General features: G+C 70.6%; 3 protein-coding genes across 6 annotated transcripts; 1 reads left to right on the forward strand and 2 right to left on the reverse strand.

Annotated features, from left to right (window-relative positions):
• Positions 1–645: 645 nt before the first annotated feature.
• Positions 646–10,475, reverse strand: CHRD (chordin). Of its 2 annotated transcripts, none has more exons than XM_084529750.1 (25): positions 9,958–10,475; positions 8,913–9,185; positions 7,837–8,110; positions 7,339–7,442; positions 6,694–6,820; positions 6,301–6,447; positions 6,108–6,225; positions 5,267–5,363; positions 5,018–5,159; positions 4,789–4,935; positions 4,329–4,411; positions 4,091–4,238; positions 3,892–3,998; positions 3,689–3,805; positions 3,435–3,591; positions 3,104–3,345; positions 2,898–3,011; positions 2,528–2,728; positions 2,340–2,433; positions 2,126–2,182; positions 1,931–2,034; positions 1,706–1,808; positions 1,467–1,621; positions 1,230–1,323; positions 646–1,127 (listed from the first exon to the last, which is right to left on the reverse strand). In XM_084529750.1, the coding sequence occupies exons 2-25, from the start codon at positions 9,129–9,131 to the stop codon at positions 1,069–1,071; spliced, it is 3,210 nt and encodes a 1,069-aa protein (XP_084385876.1). In that variant the 5' UTR covers positions 9,132–9,185; positions 9,958–10,475; the 3' UTR covers positions 646–1,068. The 2 variants fall into 2 exon arrangements, with proteins under 2 accessions (XP_084385876.1, XP_084385877.1); XM_084529751.1 differs by having other exon boundaries at positions 4,795–4,935; positions 9,958–10,190.
• A 3,118-nt stretch (positions 10,476–13,593) lies between these two features.
• THPO (thrombopoietin) lies at positions 13,594–16,746 on the forward strand. Of its 2 annotated transcripts, none has more exons than XM_084529752.1 (6): positions 13,594–13,733; positions 14,346–14,794; positions 15,637–15,764; positions 15,861–15,947; positions 16,159–16,317; positions 16,412–16,746. In XM_084529752.1, exons 2-6 carry the CDS (start codon positions 14,755–14,757, stop codon positions 16,586–16,588), a joined length of 591 nt encoding a protein of 196 aa, XP_084385878.1. In that variant the 5' UTR covers positions 13,594–13,733; positions 14,346–14,754; the 3' UTR covers positions 16,589–16,746. The 2 variants fall into 2 exon arrangements, with proteins under 2 accessions (XP_084385878.1, XP_084385879.1); XM_084529753.1 differs by having other exon boundaries at positions 13,607–13,745.
• A 228-nt stretch (positions 16,747–16,974) lies between these two features.
• Positions 16,975–19,169, reverse strand: POLR2H (RNA polymerase II, I and III subunit H). 2 transcript variants are annotated; one of them, XM_084529754.1, is made up of 5 exons: positions 19,018–19,169; positions 18,800–18,883; positions 17,798–17,891; positions 17,608–17,691; positions 16,975–17,504 (listed from the first exon to the last, which is right to left on the reverse strand). In XM_084529754.1, exons 1-5 carry the CDS (start codon positions 19,088–19,090, stop codon positions 17,387–17,389), a joined length of 453 nt encoding a protein of 150 aa, XP_084385880.1. In that variant the 5' UTR covers positions 19,091–19,169; the 3' UTR covers positions 16,975–17,386. The 2 variants fall into 2 exon arrangements, with proteins under 2 accessions (XP_084385880.1, XP_084385881.1); XM_084529755.1 differs by lacking the exon at positions 18,800–18,883.
• Positions 19,170–19,929: the final 760 nt, after the last annotated feature.

Here is a 19,929-nt window from a genome sequence, read left to right on the forward strand (position 1 = left end):
GAGTCCCCTCCTGGCTCGTCAGCTCCTGGCACTGCCCCGCGGCAACCGGGACGCGCATCCGGAGGGGAGCCCCGTGCCAGGCCTCGCGCTCTGCCTGCTGCCACCAGCGTGCCACCGCTGTGCCACAAGGTCACCACGGGTGCTGCCACCCTGCTGGCCAAGGCACGGGGCCTGGGACAGCCAGCTCAGCACGTGCCAGCCCCGTATACCCCGGTGCCACCTTCCCACTGCCCTACCCACATCCCAGTCCAGCCCCGTGTCACCCCTGTGCAGTCCCCACTTCTCACCATGGCAGTGCTGTGCTGATATCACCCCGTGGTGGCCCAGCAGCGCCCTGTGTTACTTTCCCTGGCCTGGCACCTTTGTGCCACCACGGGGGTGCTGGCACAGAGCACAGCAGGGCCCCCCAGGTGCTGCGCACACCCTGGCCACAGGCAGAGCTGGCATCGCAGCCCCAGCCCCACAAAAATCCCCCTGGTGCCACCCCACAGCCCACACAGGCACCCCGTGCCCCATCCCCAAAGCCCCACGTCCCCAACCAGATGGCACACGTGCCCCCAAACCCAACAAGCCCAGGGCTGGGGACTGTAGGACACACACACAACCCGACCCAGCAGCTGCCAGGATGACACGGAGGGGCCGGGGGGGGGGCAATATCTCTGTTTTTAATAAATACATCGGGACCCCCGTCCCCATAAATTACATGACGAGTCCAGCCGAGCCGGGACGGGCGCAGCGAGACGGGGGCAGGAGGGATTTTACACTATGTACAAGGCGGGCACGGTGCCCGCTGAGCCCGCTGGCGGTGGGGCTCACGGAGAGGGGGGGCGCTGGGTGCCCGGACCCCCCCAACCCTGCTGCTGCCTGCTGGGGGGGGCGGGCAGGGCAGCCCCGGCACCGCGGCTGTGCCGGGAGGGGGTGCCCAGGCTGGGGGCTGGCCCCTGCCCCCCAATCCCTGCTCCTCTGCGCCCCGTCCCTGTCCCCCCAGGGGGGCGATGGGCCCCAGGGGCTCCTCGGGACCACCCGGCATCGCTGCGCGCTCGCCCCGCTCCGGGCAGCGGTCACTGCTTAGCGGCTCCACGCCTCGGCCGGGGCATCGTGCACCTTCTCCGGGGGGGCGTCCGGAGCTGCGGGGGGAAAACGGGGCTGAAAGAGGGGCAGGGAGGGTGCACAGAGGGGTCCTGGCTGGGGCTCGGCCCCCGAGGGGGGCGCACTGGGCGCGGGCTCACCGCGGCACTTGGCGCAGCAGGGGTTGTCCCTCCTGGCGGGGCTGGCGCAGGCGGCCGGCGGGCACTCCTGGCGCTGGCAGTGCGTCTCCCCTGACTGCGGGGGGGGGAATGGGGCTGAGCCACCGGGGTCCCTCGGTGCCAGCCCCAAGCTCCTCTCCCACCCATCCCCGAAGCGCTCAGGCTGGCGCGGGGGCAACCTCTGCGCCCCCGGTGCCACCCGCGGGCCGGCACACTCACCACACACCAGCACAGGATGCACTTCATCTCCCCGAAGGGCGGCACCGAGGGGTGCCAGCTCTCGTTGTTGAGGTACCAGCGGCGCCCGAAGCGGCAGGCGCGGGGCCCGTCCGCCTGCATGCTGTCGGCCAGCTCGGGGACGCTCTTCTCAGGGGCTGCGGGAGAGGGCACGGGGAGGATGAACACCCACGGGGTGGCATCGGTGGCATTGGGGACACAGGCGAGGGGGCTGCAGGTACCTGGGCACTGCTTGCAGCAGTCGGAGGGGCTGGCTCGCACCGGGTTGGCGCAGGTGAGGCGTGGGCACTGCACCTTCTCGCAGTGCACTTCGCCCGTGGTGCCCTGCGGGGAGCGTGCGGGGCTCACGAGGGCACCGGCACCAGGTGCTGCCCTGCTTCGAGCCCTCCTCCCCAGCAGCTCACAGCACCCATGGGTGGCTCTGCAGGGCGGGGGCCCGCGCTCACCTTGCAGGTGCAAATGGCACACTTGATGAGGCCGAAGGGGGGCACGACGGGGTGCCAGCGGGTGCCCGAGCCTCGCCACGTCTTGTCCCCGTCGAAGTAGCAGCCTGCGGGAGGTGGGCACGGCGTCCGTGGGATGGCCGGGGGGGGGGCCAGGGAGGCCTGGGCTGCCCCTCACCCCGTGCCCCCGGGACTCACCCTCGCTGCTGTCCCGTGCCCGCTCCAGCTTCAGCTCCTCCTGCTCCGTCTTCTTCTCTGCAAGGACGAGGGAGGGCATGAGGGGACGCTAAGGGTGCCAGCGGGGGAGGAACGGGGTGGGACCACCCCACCTTGTATCTGTGGGGCTCTAGCTTTACCCACACCCCCCACTTCTCCTCCAGCACCCCCCCTGAGCCCCCTGCCCCCCCATCACCTTCGCAGACGGGGCAGCACAGCTCCTCGGGGTGCACCTGGCGGCTGCAGTTGAGGGGCTGGCACAGGATGGGGTCACAGATCACCGTGCGCTTCTGGGGACAGCAGGGGACTCATTAAAGGGCTCATTAAAAGGGGGGCCATACCGATGGGTGCTCCCCCCCCAGCTCACACCCCAACAGCCCGTACCTGGCAGCTGCAGATGGAGCACTTCTTGTCGTAGTCGGGTGCCCAGCGGGTGCCGTGCGCCCGGTGCTGCCCCTCGAAGAAGCAGGAGTTGGGGTCCTTCTTCAGCTGCTCCGCGTCCCTGGCCTTGGAGCCCTCGGAGAGCTCGGCCTCCCCCGGGGCCAGGCGGGCCCCCCCTGCCTGGCACCGGTTGGGGATGTGCACCTGGGGGGCAGGAGGGTTGGCACCGAGGGGGACCCCACGGGCACGCCACGCCAGGCTGCTGGCACTGTCCCCACCGTGTCCCCTTCCCAGCCCACCCCAGGCAGCGTCACGCAGCCCAGGACCCTGCCGTGCCCCCGGGGGGTGACCGGGACGCACGGGGGGGACCTACCCATCCCCGCATCTCCCCTCGAGGGTGGGCTTTGGTGCTGACTTGCAGGAAAGCGGTGCCCTGGGCCAGGTGCTGCAGGAGATCGGCGTCCAGATCCTTCACCACCCCCTGAGCCTGCGGGGCGAGAGGGACGCGGGGAGGTGAGGGCTGCCCCAAGCCCTGAAGCAGCACCCCGGGGGGGGGTCCCGGCCTCGTGCCCACCTCACCTCGGTGCCATAGAAGCCCTTGAGCAGCCGCTTGTGCTGGTGTGGCCGGGCGCCCAGCTCGCCCAGCTCGGCCACGCCGTGCAGGTGGGCGCTGACGGTGCCATCGGCCGGGCGGCCCAGCCCCGCCACGGCGATCTCGTAGTGCAGGTGGCAGTGCTCGTCCAGAGACAGCCAGGCGTGCCCCCCGGCCCCGCTGCCCACCGGGGGGGACACCAGCTGCCCCGCCAGCGGCACCGGCATCTCTGCGCACAGACAGGGGCGGTGGGAGGCGGTGGTAAAGAGGGGGGGGGGTGGATGCTCCGCCACCCCGCTGCCACCGCGCCCTGGGTACCTGTGTAGCGAGCCAGGAGCCCGCTGTAGGGCAGGGAGATGACCTGGCCCCGCAGCTCGCCCTCCGCCCAGTCCTTGGTGGCCACGTTGAGGAAGAGCTCGTTCTGCAGCAGCATGTGGGCGTCGCGGGCGCTGGGGCTCTGCCAGGAGCCCTGGGCCTGAGACAAGGGGGAAAAGCACCCGGGTGGGGACAGGGGCACCCCGTGTGAGCCTCCCCGCTGCCCCCATTGCCAGCCCCGTGCCGCCAGCACTCACCAGCCCGTCCTTGTAGCTGGGCGTCATGTCGAAGAGCACGTTCCTCTTGTTCTTCCTCCGCGGCTTGGTCTCCAGCGTGACGCCCACCACCTCGCTGGCCGTGCCCACCACCCGCACCTGCGGGCAGGGCGCCGAGGGGCAGCGGCGGGGGCACCCCCGGGGACGTGGAGGCGCACCCCCAGCGTGGCGCCCGTGCCCCTTACCTGGTACTGCAGCGTGCCGTTCTCGTGCAGGGCCAGCTTGGCTGAGCCCACGGCCCCCGTCTTGGTCGGCAGCAAGGCGTCCGCCCCGCACAGCACGCTCTGGATGGCTTGAACCCGGGGAGAGAATGAAGAGGGGATGGGGGTGAGGTTGGGGAGGGGGGCACAGCCGCCCCCTGCGCCCCGGGGTGCCCGTGCTCACTGTCACAGCCGCGGCGGGCGGTGATGGTGCCGGCCAGCTGGCGCGCGTGCCGGCCCTCCGTCTCGGCCACGATGCGGAGCTGCCCCTGCACCAGCCACTGCAGCTCGCGGGCAGACAGGTCGCTCAGCACCTCGGCGAAGTCGGGGTCCTGGAGGAGGGGAGAAGGGGGTGTAGGGGGGTGGGCCCTGGCCCCGGGGGCTGCCGGCGTGCCGGGGGAGGCGGGCGGGGACGGCCGTACCTCCACGGTGATGTTGGCACGGACCTCCCGCAGCGTCCGGCCCTGGTGCAGGATGCGGACCCGCAGCGGCACCCAGGGGGATTCTGCGCAGGGCAGGGCAGAGAGCTGAGCCCCAAACCCACCCCTCTGCCCCCCCTGCTCCCCAACAGCGACACCCCACATCCTTACTGCACGCCCCGACCCCTGCAAACAGCTTGGCCCGCACCATTCCCCCCTTACACCCCCCATCCTTGCACAGCCCCCCTCCTGACCCCCACGCCCCATGCACCCCAGCGCCTCACTCCTACACATCCCCCTGCCCCAAATACCCCCCCGAAAACCCACGCACACCCCAGCTCACGCCCAACCCTGCGCACTCCTGTCCCCACGCCACGCACAACCCCTGCGCCCATCCTGACCCCACAGAGGCCACCCCACGCCCCCCCTGCGCCCCCCCACCCTGCAGGGTGCCCGTGCCCACCCTCACCCCCGGCGCCGGGCTCCAGCAGCCCGCGGGCCATGAGGATGAAGTGCAGGTTGTTCTCGGTGTCGCTCAGCGTCAGCATGGCCATGCCCCCGGCTCCCAGGTGCGCGGGGTCCGAGGAGGTCAGGATGGCACCGAAGGTCTCTGAGCGGGGACAGGGGGCGTGAGGGGCACCCCGCCGGGCACCCGTTTGGGGGTGGGGGGCGCGTGGGGGGCCCAGCCTTACCTGCAAAGAGCGCCCGGTGCTTGAGGATGTGCCCGTGGACCTCCCCGGAGGGCTGTGCGCGGGTGACGAGGGAGACGCGGAGCTGCTCCCCGCGCAGCAGCTGCACGTTGGCCTTGGACACCGTGCGCCACATCCCGCAGAGCTGCGGGCGAATAAAGGCTGGGCAGGGGTCGGGGGCACCGTGCTGCCAGGCGTGGGGGGGCACAATCGGGTTGTTTTACCCCCCCCGTGCCCTCCTGCCCCTCTCACCATGCCGTCCTCGGGGGCCGCGCTCTTCTGCACGGGGTGCTCGAACAGCACGTTGCCCTCGGGGTCGCTGAAACGCACCCGGCTCGGCCTCCCCAGCCTGCGGGCACCGAGGGGGTGAACGGAGACCCCCCCTCACCCCCTGGCTCCCCTCCCTTGGGCGCCAGCACCCGGGGTGGCCCAAAGCTGGCCGGGGTCCCCTGGGGTCCCCCTGCCCCGGAGCGGAGCTGGGCTGGCACTGCGCAGGAGGGGGTCCCCGCTGGGGAAGACGGTGGGGCCGGACCCGCGGGGAGCCGAGCGGTCGGCCCGGCTGTAAATTAGGAGCATTTTCGGCTCCGTTTGGCTCCCCCGGTCGGAGCTGGAAATTAGTCACCACTTTACTATGCAAAAGGGGCCTGGAAGCGAGGAAGAGCAGAAGAAACCGGAGCGGGAAGGAGGGAGGGAAAGAGAGAGGAGAGGAGAGGAGAGGCTCAGCCGCCGCCAGCGGGCAGCCGGGGAGGGCACGGCGGGGACTGGGGGCCCCGTCGGCAGTGCCCGCCAGCGGGGGCACGGGGCTGCACGGCGCCTCTGCCCCGCTGTGCCCACGTCCCCCGGCCCTGGAGCCGGTCCCGGTGCCGTTTGTTTGCGCTCCAGCCCTGGAGGCGAAGGGGTGAGGCCGTGCCGGCGCCACGCCGAAATGCCGGCTGCCCGCAAGCACCGCCGGACCCCCGGCACCTCGCCCCCCTCCCCAAATCTCTCCCCACCACCACCGCAACAAGGCGAGGCCGTGACACCGCAGGGAGTGTCCAGAGGGGGGGAAACTGAGGCACGAGCACACCTGCACCCCGTGTGTTCGGGGACTCACCGCTCGTAGCTGATGGAGAAGAGCAGGTAGGAGCGCAGGAGGGTGAAGCGAGCCTTGGCCACCGCGCTGGATGTGGGGTGCCACGGCTCGGGGCCGCTCGTCAGCAGGGCCACGAACTCTGGGGAGGGGGAAAGGTGGTCGTGGAGGGAGCGTGGGGACGTCCCGTGTGCCCGCTGCCTGCCCCGGGGCTCACCTGTGCGGGCGTCGTCGCGGGCCAGGCCCTCGGAGCTGAGGTAGGAGCGGTCGTTGTAGGGCTTGTCCAGCTCGTCCTCCTTGTCCTGGAAGTACTCGAAGGTGTCGAAGGGGTGCTCGGCGCTCTTCTCCGGGGGGCCTGGCAAGGCTGGCATGGCAAGGCACAGCGGGGAGGGGATTGCAGCAGGCTGCTTGCGGTAAAACTGAATCCCCCCCCTCCCAAAATAAAGCCAAAAACAGGGCTGTGCGCCGGGGGCACGCTGGGTTCAGCCCCGTGCGCCCTCTGTGCGCCCCTGCCCAGCACCTCGTGGGCATCCCAGGGGCACAGACAACCCCAAAAATAAGCATCCACTTCCTGAGGGGGTGCCCAGCGTCCTGTGGGGGCTGCGCTCACCTTTGGGGCAGGTGTGGCAGCAGTGCCCGGGCAGCAGCGTGGCGCGGGGGCAGGCGGGCACGGGGCAGTCCTGCTTCATGTTCTTGCAGTTCACTTTTCCCGCTGCCTTCCCTCGGCGGTTCCTCTGCTGGGGTGGGCAGAGCCGTGCCAGGGACGCGGGCGACCCAACCACCCAAATTCCCCTCGGGTGGCACATTCAGGGCACCAGCGCTCCCCCGGCATGGCCCAGCTCCCCCAGCCCATCTGGAGCCCCCCCTGGACACCTTGCGCAGCCCCCAGCTGCCTGTACCGCAGCCAAGCCCCCTGTTCCCCCCCCCCAGCCCCCATCCCCCTGCCCAGCTGTGCGCGGCCACTCCAGCCTCGGGGGGCTGCTGGAGGGGGGGCCGGGGGCCGTCCTGAGGAGGGGAAGGAGAACGAAGCCTGATCCTTTAAGCCCCCCCCCTCCCCTTCTCCTCCCCGCTGCCCCCGGGGGGGGGACACCCAGGTGTCAGGCCGGCTGCAGGAATCCCTGCTCGCTTTTCCATGGGGTGGGCGGAGATGGGGGTGAAGGGGGCGACCCCCCCCCAGCTCCCAGCCCCCTCCCCAGCAGGGCCCCGTGCTGGGGGGGTCTCCGCCGTGTGCGGCTCGGCGCGGGGGGGCTCTCACCGGCTCGCAGTGGCAGATCACGCAGCGCATCACCCCGAAGGGCTCCCCCAGGTCCGGGTGCCACGTCTCGTCCAGCGCGTAGAAATGCCCCCCGAAGGCGCAGCCTGCGGAGACAACACCCCCGCCCCCCCCAAAAAAAATTGACAACCCCCCCCACCACCACCCAAAAAAAAAAACAAAAAACAAACCCAAGTCACCTCCGGGCCGCGGGCACCCCCCTGCCGCAGCCCCGCGGGGCGGACAGCGGCCGGCACCGCCCCACCGTGCGCGCTCCCCGCTCCCCCAGCACGGGGGTCCCGGCGGAGACCCGGCACCGGGTGTTGGGGGGGTGGGGGGGGGGAGAGAGCGGACCCTTGGGGTGCAGGAAAAAGGGGGTGCACGAAGGGGGGAGCGCGGAGAGGGTGCGAGGAGAGGGGTGGCTCGGAGAGGGGTCGCCTGCGCCCGGGGCGCACGGGAAAGGGGGTGTGGAGGAAAAGGGGCGCACGGAAGGGGTCCTACCTGCCGCCCCCCCGGGGGGCAGCGGCTCGGTGTCGGGCCGGATGGGCAGGGCGAGCTTGGGGCGGGCGGCGCGGGCGGGCAGGGCGAGCAGGGCGAGCAGCAGCAGCAGCGGGGCGGCGCGCATGGTGCCGGCCGGCCGGGGGAACCGGGGGACCGGGGGCGGGGAGGGGGGGCCGGCCGCTGCCTGCCGCTGCCGCCGCCACCGCCTCTGCCCGGCTGCCGGCCCCGGCCCCGCTTTATAGGCGGCGGCATGGGCAAGCGGGAGCTGCGAGCCCTGTGCAAACAAAGGGCCGCTAATGAGGCGCAGGCAGCGGCCGGCCGGGGGGGACGCGCCCCCGCTGCGCTTTGCGCACCCCCACCCTCCCGCTCACCCCCCCAGCCCAGCCGCCTCCTCTCCCCCTCTTCGCACATCCCCGGGTCGTTCTGGGGCACCCCGGTGGCTGTAGGTGGTCCCCGGGGGGATTGGGGTGGCGCCTGGTATGGGTGTTTTGGGGAGACCCCCCCTCTGTTTGCCACCCACCCCCTGAGGCACGGGGCACCTCTGGGCATGGGGCATCCCTGGGAGCCCCCCCCATCCATTGACCCCTTCCCCGGGTGTGGGGTACCTGGGGGATGCCGTCACCCCCATGGCATGCTGGGGACCCCCCCGATCCACCCAAAACCCCCCAGGACAGTGTAGGACAACCCCCCCCCCCCGGGATTTGGGGTATCCCTAGGCACTGGGAATGCTGGGTGCGCCCCCATCCACGTGTCCCCCTCCCCCGGGATGTGTGGCCCCTGGGAACCCACCCACAGCCCCCTTGGCATTTGCAGGGCACCCCCATTACAAAACTCCCCCCCCCAATATTCTCCCCTGGCATGGGGCATCTGTGGGCAAGGGACATCCCGGGGACCCCCAAATCCACTCTGTCCCCTCCCAGGCCGCTTGGGATCCCCGGGGACATGGGGGCACTGCAGGGCACCATCCATCTGCACACACCCCCCCAGCCCACCCCCAGGGCACACAGCCCCCCCACCCGCCCTGTTTTGTCCCCCAAACCCCTCCCCGCACCCTGCAGAGCCCCAGCAACACGCACCCCACAACTTGTGCCCTCGGCATCCCCAAATCCCTCCGGCTGCTGCTGGGCAGAGGAAGGTCCCGGAGCGGGACCCCAGCACCCTGCCCATCGGTGGCAGAGGCTGGGGGGGGCCAGGAGCCCAGATCTTTGGGGTCCTTGGCCCAGGGAGGGCAGTGGGGACGTGGGGGGGAGGCTGGCAGAGCGGCACCCGGCACCGATCCTGCTCTTCGCCCCCATGTGCCCGGGCTGGCGAGGGCGGTGGCGGGCAGGTAGCAGACACCATGGAAAGGCCTGGGGAGACAGCGGCCAGCTGGGGAAACCGAGGCACGGGGAGCATCTGGGGGGGGCGTGGGGGGCAGGGGATATGGGGGTGCCGGGTGCCACCCGTGTCCCCCCGCCCAGGGGACGGTGGCAGGGAGGGGAGCCGGGTGCCGGGTGCGTGGCGGGCGGGCGCCCGGGGAGGGGGAGGCGGGCGTGGAGGGGAGGAGGGGGAAGCGCGGGGCTGCCAAAATCAACTCTCGGCGGTACAAACACCCGGCCAGCTGCACGGTGTAGCCAGGGAAACACGGCACAGCTGGAGCACAACAGGCCCCTACCTCCCCACAAGGCTCCTCCTGGGCCTCCCCCCAAACCCGGTGAGCGGCTGGGGGGGGGGCTGCAGCCCCCTGCCCCCTGCCCCTGCTGTCAGGGTGCCCCATCCGCAGCTCGCCCACGGCCTCCCCGTCCCCTTTCCCACCCCAGCTCGTCGCTCCTCTGTCTCCCGCTGTGCCAGGCACCTCTCCGGGGGGGGACGTGGGGGCATGGCCATGCCCAGGAGCTGCCCCGTGGCAGGAGCTGGCCCTGGCACGAGGCCGCGAGGAGCAGCCGGGTTTCCCCGCTGGGACATCCCGCTGGCACCCCAGGGGCTGGGACACCGCCAGGGTTCCCGTGCATCCCGCGGGCACGCCGTGCCCACAGCGCCCTGCCACGCTCTCCGGGCCCTTCTGCGAGCGGGGACCGTGCCTGGCAGCCTGGCACCCCCGTCCCCGTTGCCCTCCCCGCTGTCCCCAGCGGTGCCACCGACCTGTCCCCGCTCCTCTCTCCCGGCGTCCCCGCCGGCCCGGGATCCGGCGGCAGGGGAGGGCTGGGGGCTGCGCGGCCGTGCCAGCGTCACCGCCCGGTGCCCGCGGCGGCGGCGGCCCAGGGGGACGGCGGGGAGCGAGCGGGGCCGAGCGGGGAGGAGGCGGGCGATGGCTCCCGGCCGCCCCGCCGGTGCCAGGAATCCGGCGCTGGCTCCGCGCACCCAGAGCTCGTCACAGTCTCCTGGCTCGGCCGCGGGGATGTGGGGAAGCGGCGGGGGAAGCTCCCTCCCCTTTCCCGGGAAGGAAGGAAAGCCGGGGAAGCTGCGGCCTTGGCATGGGGGAAACTGAGGCAGCTCCTCCCGTTGCGCCCGGGCATCGCTCCATCCCCAGCCCTGCGTGCCCTTAGGAATGCCAGGGGTGCCCCAGCCCGAGGGATGGTGGCTGCCCCGAGGGTGTGTGAGCTTGTGGGATGGGGGCAGCTCTGGTAAATGGTCCCGGTGCCCCCAGCTGGCTCCCAGTGCCCCACATGTGCTGGGAGCGCTGCACAAAGGCGGCTCTGAGGCGCTCCGGAGCCGGGCCTGGCGCCGGCACAGCCCCAACGGGGCCACCGGCTGCGGGCAGCTGGAGCTGCATGGGGACGGGGACGGCCAGCAGCGGGCAGCCCCGTGCCCCCTGACCCACCCCGTGCCCCCCGTGCCCCCCGTGCCACCCCAGCCCCTCTGCCTGGAGCAGGTGCCCGGCCCCGTGACCCCACGGCACTGGGGTGCCCCTTTGGCACGGCGGGGATGGGGCACCCCAACAGCACCGCCACCGCTCCCCTGCCCCCCAAAATGCTGGGTGGGCTCGGTGGGCTCGGTGGGCTCGGTGGGCACGTGCCCTGCCCACGGTGAGGGTGGCGTGGAGCGGGTGCTGCCCCGTCCCGTCCTGTCCCCGCTGCCCCCACGGTGGTGGGGCCGTCCCGCGCCTGGCTTCGGGGCGGCGGCGGCCCGTGCCAGCGCTGCTGCCCCACGCAGCTCCCTATTGTCTGGCCTCATTAGCCGCTGTCTGCTCCGGGCTTTGAACATGAGCCGGGCTCGGGGCGGCAGGAAGGAGCCTCTTCTCCCCAGGGATGGGGTCGAGGCAAAACCGCACGCCCCAGCCCCTTCCCACGGCCTCCCTCTGCCTCCCGGGCACCCTGGCACCGCCAGCCTCGTCCCCGTGCCATAAACTTGGGGCCCAGGCCCGAGAGGAGCCGGAGAGGCTCAGAGGCCCCCCAGTTCCCCTAAAAAAAAGCCCCCCTTGCCCTGCTTGGGGCACCGAGGTGCCGTGGCCTCCCCGAAGCCCTGCGCCGAACGCGGCTTGCCCCGTGACTAATCCCCCCCGGCCCTGCACACACGCGGCGGGGCGGGGGGGGGGCTGTCGTAATGGGTGGAAATATCTCATAATTCACGTTGGACACGGGGATTACAGCCGTTCCGGCAATATTTGCACAACTGGCAGGCGGCTCGCAGGGCCGGGCCGCCCCAGACGAAGGCAAGGGGTGGTGGTGGTGGTGGTGGTGATGGGGAGGGGGAGGAAAAGGGGAGGGCTGGGGGTGGAAGGGGTTTTGGGGGCGGCAGGTAACGGGGGGAGATGCAGCCGGGGGACATGATGCCGGGGTGGGGAGCGGCTGCTTTTCGTCTCCAGACACATGGAGTTTATTATGGACTGCGTGTTCCCGGCACGGCGGGGACGGCTGGGGCTCTCTGCCCCTTCTCGCCTCCCTCCCGGCTGCGGCAGCCGGCACGGCTCGGGGGGCCAGGATGCGGGCAGCATGCCCAGGACACCCCAAAACACCCCAAAACACCCCAAAACACCCCAAAATACCCACCCACGTGGGGCCGTGCCGTGCCCAGGGCACCGTGCCCGCTGCCAGCACCCCGCAGCTCCCTGCCCGCAGGGGCACCCAAAGGTGCCGGCGTCCCCCGTGCGCCCACCCCACAAATCCCCCCTGCCCCAAAGCCTCGCGGGGGCGACCCCTGCGGGGGGCGTGCAGGGCACAGAGTGTGGGGGGGGGCTGTTTGGCATGGGGATTAGCACGCTCCCAGAGCGATGGTGGTCTCTCCCCCCCCCCCACACCCGCCCACCGGACATGCAGGCAAATATTTGTGCCCAGACTTCGCAGGACGGCGAGAAGGAATTTCATTCTTGCGCCCACCTGCGGCTCGGCCGCCTGGCATTAACCCCTTCGCCGCCCCGCGGGATGGATGCGGGGGGGGCGAGGTGCCCTCCTGGTGCCCCCCACCCAGCCCAGCCAGCATGAGGGGCTGCGGGGCAAGGAGCAGGATGGGGCACGGGGGCAGCGGTGGCCACCGACGGGGCGAGCGTGGCCGTGTTGGTGATGGCTCGGGGCATGCCCACGGCAGTGCTGATGCTCGTGGGGGGCACTGCCCGGTTTGTCCCGGCCCCCCCTTGCTGGGCACCCCCTGTGTGGTGCCAGGCAGTGCCCGTGGGCACGGGGAAACGGGGAAAATCTGTGCCAGCCCCCCATCCCCTTGCTCTGTTATCCCATCCCGGGGCCCTTTGCAGCACCGCCAGCGTCCACGAGCGTGGGAGCGGTGCGGAGGGCACGGGGCTGTTTGCCCACGGATGTTTATTGGCAATTTGCAAATGTAAAACGGGGCCCGAGGGGGCCGAGCTGCCTGGGCTGGGGGGGCACGGGGCCTGCCCGCATGCAGAGTGCTCCCTGCCTCGTCCCCCCGTGCCCCCAGCCCCGTCCCCGGCCCTCTCCCCCCGGCCCCGGGGCCAGCTGGGCCCTGAGCAAACGGGGGCTGTTTGCTCAGGCCGGGATTAGCCGCTCTCTTTGTTCCTTTGACTTTCTCCTCCCTTGATGCTGGGCTCTTTTATGGGGGCTTCAAAGGGGGCTCGGACCCCCCTCCCTGCCCAGGAAGCCCAGGTTTGCTTCCCACATGCCCAGCATCCTGTGGGTGCCCAGCGGGCACACCTGGGTGGCCTGGGGGGGGGCCAGCAGCTGTGCCACCCACCTGGGACCCCCACCCCGGCCACCTGGCACCTCCGGCCGCCCCTGGCACCTTGGCGGAGTGGGTGCGAACGGCTGCCCCCCGCAGTGGGATTGCCGGCACTTTGCACCCCGTAAGGAGAGGTGGGAAACTCGGCGCTGGGATCCGGCCAGCTGCACGGCCCCGAGCCCCCCCGCTGGCACCAGGGGGTCCCCCCCGCACCCCCCAGGCAGGGGCAGCAAACAGCAGCAGCAGTGCCCCTTCCAGCAGCAAGGAACCGGGTGAAGGTGTGGCTGAAAAGAGGCATTTTGGGGGCGAAGGGACACTTTTAGGCACCTCGGGGTGCTCCGGTGTCCGCACCCCAAACCAGGAGGTGTGCGCCCAGAAGCAGCCACCATCCCATCGCCCCGATGGGTTCGTTGAGCTAATTGTGGAGGCAAGCACTGACCCCGGGGCGCTGCAGCTCCCCAGCACGCCATCACCAAGGGCTTTGCACCCGGAGAGGGACGGGGAGCGGGGTGCAGCGGGGAGTGGGGTACATCGAGGACTGGTGCAGGACCAGCAGCAGGACCGTGGCCAGCACTGGCCCAGGGGCCGAGCGTGCCAGCAGGGCGCGTTTGCAGCCCGTCACGTCCGCAGAGACGGGGCATGGCCGTGCGGGGGAAGCCCAGCGGTGCTTGACCCCGCTGCTCGCCGCTCCGCTCTCCGGCCGCCGTGCCCGAGCTGTGCAGCCAGCGCCGTCCCTGGAGCCGTGGGGCTGCCGGAGCCCATCGGGACCCCCCCCCCACGCTGCCCAAAAGGTGGGCTGCAAGGTGGGGAGGCCGAGAGGGTCAGGGGGCAGGCGGCGGGGCCGGGGTGTTTACTCTGGCTGCTGTCACCCGGCCAGGCGCTGCTGGGAACCGCGGGGACAGGGCTGGGAACGCGCGGAGCGGGGCTGGGAGCAGGCTGCTCCGAGCCAGATGCGGGGGGAAGGAGGGTGTGGGGGGGGTCCCAAACGGTGGGGGTGGGCGTGGGGGGCTGCGTGAGCACGGTGTGCATGGGGGAAACCTGAGCGTGCAACCTGAGGTGTGCCGCGGGAGGTGCGCACGCACAGGGCTGCGGTGGGAGCGCACGTGGTTACGTGGGCGCCTGTGGGGATTTCACCCGGTTCTTCCCCAAAAAATCACCCTGAGGGCCAAGTCTCGGGTCCCCGTGCTCCAGCTTGCATTGGTCACTGCATGCTGCAGCCCCACCGGGGATCTCCACCCCCCTCAGCCCCTCAGGGGGATGGAGCCCACCGCCGGGGATGGGGCCCGCAGCCAGCGAGGGGTTTTTGGGTGCCTGGCTGCTTCAGCAGGGAGCGGCACCCACCTGGGCCGACGGCCCCTTGGGCCACCACGCAAAGAGAGCCACCGCCACCGTCTCTCCTGCAGGTACCAGGGCCACCTTCGTCCCCAGGACGGGCCGAGCTGAGGCACCCAACCCCACCATCCCGGCACGGTGCGCTCAGGCTCGGGGCAGGGGGCAGGTGACGGAGCCCCGAGGGCGCCCAGGGACGCCCTTCCTGGTCCCAGAGCCAAGAGAGGAAACGGCCGGAGGCAGGAAGCCGTCCACGGGGCCCCCGGAGCATTTTTACTCGAAGGTCAGCAGCGACACAACAGGAAATCACTCTGCCTCGGCACGGCGGCCGGGCCGGAGAGCCGTGCCGTGCCGTGCCGCCTGAGGGGTGCTCCCGGCGCCCGGCCCCTCCGTCCCGGCCGCTCGCGGGGAGCCCGCACCACAGCTGCCCTCCATGGAAGGGGGACGGGAGCCGGGGAGCAGCCGCTGGCCCCAGGGTGGAAGATGCAGGGCCGAAGCCCCCAGGCGAGCATGGAGCTGAACAGTGAGTGCGGGGCGAGCGGGGGCGAGCGGGAAGGGGCAGCGCTGCGGCACCGCGCCCACACGGCCCCATATATACCCCATATATACCCCATATATATACCCCGATTGGCAGCCCAGGAGCTGGGCACAGCCCTCGTGCCACCCGTTGGCAGCAAGAAAACACCACGGGGAGGGCTGGTGGCGCTGACCTGGTCCCCAAAGTGCCCAGGCGTCTTGCAGAGTCCGGCCTCGAGTGGGCTGTGCTGACACCGAGGGCTTTTGGGGACAGGTGCAGTGCTGAGGCGGGCAGGGAGCAGGGCCCCGGGTGGGTGCAGAGCAGATTTTGGAGGCCACCAGCACGGCACAGGGCACAGAGGGCACCCAGCAGAGGGGTGCCAGGGCCAGCGGTGTGCTGGGGAGGCTGCGTGGCAGGAGAGCCCTTGGCTGCAGCCAGCGGCGAGGAGCCGCCGCGTGCGGCCGGAGGCTGCAGGCAGGGATTCCCCGAAGCGCACGTGATGCCTGGAGCCGCTCCTGGCACAAACTCCCGACAGGAGGGACGGTGCTGGGAACGCAGCTCGGCTCCCTGCCTGCTTCCCAGGCTGGAGCCGAGCCTAAAAGCCAGCCCCAACACTTGTCACATCCTTCCCCCTCCTCCTGCGCAGCTGGGAACTCCCGGCTCTCCCCGGCCGGCACCGAGCGCTGGGGCAGAGCTGGGACACGGGGCCCCTCTCCCCTCCGTGGGGCAGAGCACCACGACCCCCTGGGACCCCCAAACCTCCCCCCACGGGGCAATCCGGGCCGGCAGCAGCAGCTAGGGCTGTGCAAGGGGGCCGGGTGCCCACGGGCTGCCCCCTTCTCCCCCAGGGCTGCTCCTCCTCACGTCCTTCCTCCTGCACGTCAAAGAGGGCCGTGCCAGCCCGGCGCGGCTGGTGTGTGACAACAGGCTCATCAACAAGTACATCGGGGAGGCCAAGGACATGGAGAAGAAAGTGGTGAGGAGCCCCTCGTACCCCAAAACCTGATGCCAGGCAGGGCTGGGCGCAGCTCTTGGCCCCAGACCGCAGCCCTGACGTCCTCTGCCCCGACAGAACCAGTGCCAAGCTCCCTCGGCGCTCAGCTGCCCCGTGGCGCTGCCCCCGGTGGATGTCAAAATGACGCAGTGGAAAACCAAATCGGTGAGGAGGGCTGGGAGGATGGTCCTGGGGTGCCCGTGGGACTGGAGAAGGACCCCAGGGTAAGCACAGGGCACCGAAAACCCCGCACGAGGCCGCTTGGGGGGGGTGGGGGGGGGCGCACCTGGTGGCACGGGGGGGCGAGGGATGGAACGGGGACCCCCAGCCCCACCGGCAGCAGGGTCAGCGCGCTCCCTCCCTGCCTGCTCCCCAGAACCAGAGCAAGCGGCGCGAGATCCTCTGCGACCTGGTGGTGCTGGTGGACGCCGTGAGGGGGGCGCAGAGCCAGGAGAGCCAGGAGTGCTGGGCCGGGCAGCTCAATCGGCTCTACCGCCACGCCGAGGCCTTCCTCGTGCTGCTGAAGACCTGGGAGGTGAGAGCTCGCCCCCCCCCCGGCACTGTGGGGGCAGCAGGGGGCTGAGCACGGTGACGTTTGTGACCCTTCTGTCCCCTTCTCGCCCCCCAAGGAAGAGCCGTGGGAGCCGGGCTGCTCCGCAGGCTCCAAGGAGCTGGACACGGCCGTCATCTTCCTCGCCTACCAGCGGCTGCTGCAGGGCAAGCTGCGCTTCTTCTTCCACGACCTGGCCAAGGACTTGTGCGACCAAGGCCAGGGGGGCGGCAGGGACCCCCCCAGTGGGGCCTGAACTGATGGGGGGAGGGCAGAAAAACCCCGCAGGACGCCGAGCTGTGCTCCGGGTGCCCGGGAGCGTGCCCTCAGGGGGTCAAACCCAGCCCTGGTCGCACGCACCTCGCTCCCACCGGACTGTGAACGCCTGGCGATTAAAGCCCTTATTTTTCTAAAGGGGCCTTCGCCTCCTCCTCTGCCCCCTGCAGCCTCGGCGAGAGGAGGCGCTGGGGACGTCTCCCTGTGCCCGGCTCCCTCCCGTGGCAGCCGCCAGCTCTGCAGGAGCGAGATCAGCAGCACGGCACCCTGAGGCCATCCCAGTGTCCCCGTCACCCTCTGGAAGTGCTTGGGGTCCTGTGCAGGCGCACCACCCGCTCCCCATCAGCCTCACAACTCAGCCAGCCCTAGAAAACGCGTGCTGGTTTAATCAAGAACGAGCCAGGCCCGTCACGGGATGGCTCCGAAATGATGGCCAGCCCCGTTGCGGCCAGATCCCTGAGCACAGCCGGGGCTGAGCCCACCTTGGACGCGCAGGAAGAGGGAGGTGAGAGGAGACCAGCAGCAGGCAGGGCTGCAGGGCGCCCAGCGTGGTCTCTGCTCAGCATCAGGCACCTCTCCCCGCGCAGGAGGGGACCACAAATCCCAGGAGGCATAAAAAAACAAACAAACAAAAAAAAAACCAACAAGGTGAGGAAGGAGAACGCCTCCTCCTGCACCCGCCCGGGAAGCACAGATACCGGGGCAGGGTTTGGGGTGCTGGGGCTCCCGTTTTCTCGCTGGCAGAATGTCTGTGGGAAGCCTCGAGGCGTGCCCTCTCCTAGAAGGCCAGCTTCTTCATCAGCAGGTAGACGCGGGAATCCACCTCGAAGCCGTGCAGGTTGTTGGCGTCTCCCTGCAGCCGCATCAGCAGCCCCCCGTAGGAGGCGTAGGCAGAGCTGGGGCAGGAGGAGAGGAGAGGAGAGGTGAGAAGGGGATGGGAACCCGCAGGAGCCGCGGCCCCGCACCCCGCTGCCTCCCCAAAAAGCTCGGGGCACTCACAGGCGCGTGGCTGCCTCCATGGAGGTCTCGTCGCCCTCGATGCGGTACACCTTGCCGTACATCACGTACTCAAACTGGTCCGCCCTGCAGCGGGACAGGAAAAGCTCAGAGCAGCGCCAAAACCCCAAATCCTCCTCCACGTATCCCCAGGGGGACGCCCTCTCCACCCTCAGCCCCCCAGCCCCGGTACCTGGAGGGCCGGTCGTCCGTGGGGTTGTACTCGCCGTCGTCCAGCGTGCCGTCCTCGTACAGCGTGCTGGCGATCACCAGGCGGAATTTGTCACCTGCAGGGACGGGTTTGGAGGCAGGAACAGCGGTGGGTGCCCTGCACTGTGATGCAAGGGGCAGGGGGGCGCACAGCCTGCGTCCCCCACCCTTCCCCGCGTCCCAGGGGCACCCAGAGGGGCTGGGGAAGGGCTGGGGGTGCTGCTGCTCATGGCAAGCTGTTTTTGGGGGATGCGGCGAGGGGTCTGGGGGGGCTGGCTGGGCTCTGGGCAGGGATGGGAGGCCCTGCAGCACCCAGATCCCCAGCACCTTGTTCACAGTGGGGGTGTGCTCACCCCACTTAGGGTTGTCCCCACTCTCCATGTAATGCCCCCCACCATGTAGTGCCCCCCTCTTCCCCATAGTGTCACCCCTCCCCATACAGTGCCACCCCATAGCGTCCTCCCCCCATATAGTGCAACCCCAGTGCCCTTCTTCCCCATATAGTGCCCCCCAGTGTCCTTCCCCACGCATATAGTGCCCCAGAGTGTGCTCCCTCCCCCCACAATATAGCTCCCCCTCAGTGTCCTTCCCCCCATATAGTGCCCCCCCAGTATCCTCCCTCCCCCCATATAGTGCCACCCGTGTCCTTCCCCCCATACAGTGCTCCCCCATACAGTGCCTCCCCATTGCCCGCCCTCCCTCCCCCCTATATAATGCCCCCCCAACATAATGCCCCCCAGCGTCCTCCCCCCCAACACAGTGCCCCCCAGTGTCCTTCCCTCCCATATAGTGCCCCCCCTCCACCCCATATAGCGCCCCCTCAGTATCCTTCCCCCTACATAATGCCCCCCATTGCCCTCCCCCTCCCCATACAGCACCCCCCAGCCCCATCCTCTCCCCAACCCCCCCCAACCCCCCCCAACCCCCTCCCACAGCCCCCCCCACCCCCCATTACCCCCCCATTCCCCCCCCAGCCCCCCCATACCGAGGTCCACGGGGTAGATCTGGATGTTGACGTCCAGGATCAGGTCCATCTTGAAGGACTCGCTCTCGCAGTGCAGCCGGGACACTGCGGGCACCTCCCCATCACCACAGGCCCCGAGACCCCCCCGGGACCCCCCGGGACCCCCCCCCACAGCCCCAGGACCCCCCCTCCCGGTACCGGACCCCCCCCCCCGGGTTTCCCGTGCCCCCCCATCTCACCCCGGTCGAACTTCTTGCCCTCGGGGTCGATGTCCTTCACGTCGAAGATGTCCTCGAACAGGATCCCGGCCATGGCGCCGCAGCTCCCGGTCCCCCCCCCCCGCCGCCGCGGCTCCCCTCAGCGGTCCCGGCGGTGATGGCGGCCCTTCCGCTTCCGCCCGCAGCCGGGCGGAAGTGGCTTCGGGGAGGGCAGGGTGAGCACTGCGCATGCGCGGTGGTGGTGGCCGCGCGGTCCTAGTGCCCGCCCGGCTCGTGGAGAATGGGGCCTGAGGGGTGTGGGGGGGTCTGGGGGGTTTTGGGGGGGGTTGGGGGGGATTTGGGGGGTGTGGGGGGGAAGGGGGCTGCAATGGGGGGGTGCGATGGAGGGGGTGAAAGGGGGGAGTGTAATGGGGGGGGTTGCAGGGAGGGCTGGAATGGGGGAGCTGTAATAGGGGGGGTAAAGGGGGGGGATGGAATTGGGGAGGGGGGCTTCAGGGGGGGCTCCAGGGGGGTCCAGTGGAGGGGCTGCAATGGGGGGGCTGGAATTGGGGGGGGTGCAATAGGGGAGGGTGAAGGGGGGGCTGGAATAGGGGGGGCTGGAATGGGGGGGCTGAAATGGGGGGGGGGATCCAGGGGGGTACAATGGGGGGGGGCTGCAATGGGGGGGCTGCAATAGGGGAGGGTGGAGGGGGGGGCTGTAATAGGGGGGTGTAATGGGGGAGGTGCAAGGGGGGGCTGAAATGGGGGGGGGGGATCCGGGGGCTGCAATGGGGAGGGTTGGAGGGGGGGCTGGAATGTGGGGGGCTCAATGGGGGGTGTAAGGTGGGGGGGGTGAAACGGGGGGGGGCTCCGAGGGGTTGCAATGGGGGGGCTGAAATTGGGGGGTGCAATGGGGGGGGTAAAAGGGGACTGAAATGGAGGGGGGGGGCTCTG

The sequence above is a fragment of the Aythya ferina genome (assembly GCF_964211825.1).
Source record: "Aythya ferina genome assembly, chromosome: 9".
In the NCBI taxonomy this organism is placed as follows: domain Eukaryota; kingdom Metazoa; phylum Chordata; class Aves; order Anseriformes; family Anatidae; genus Aythya; species Aythya ferina.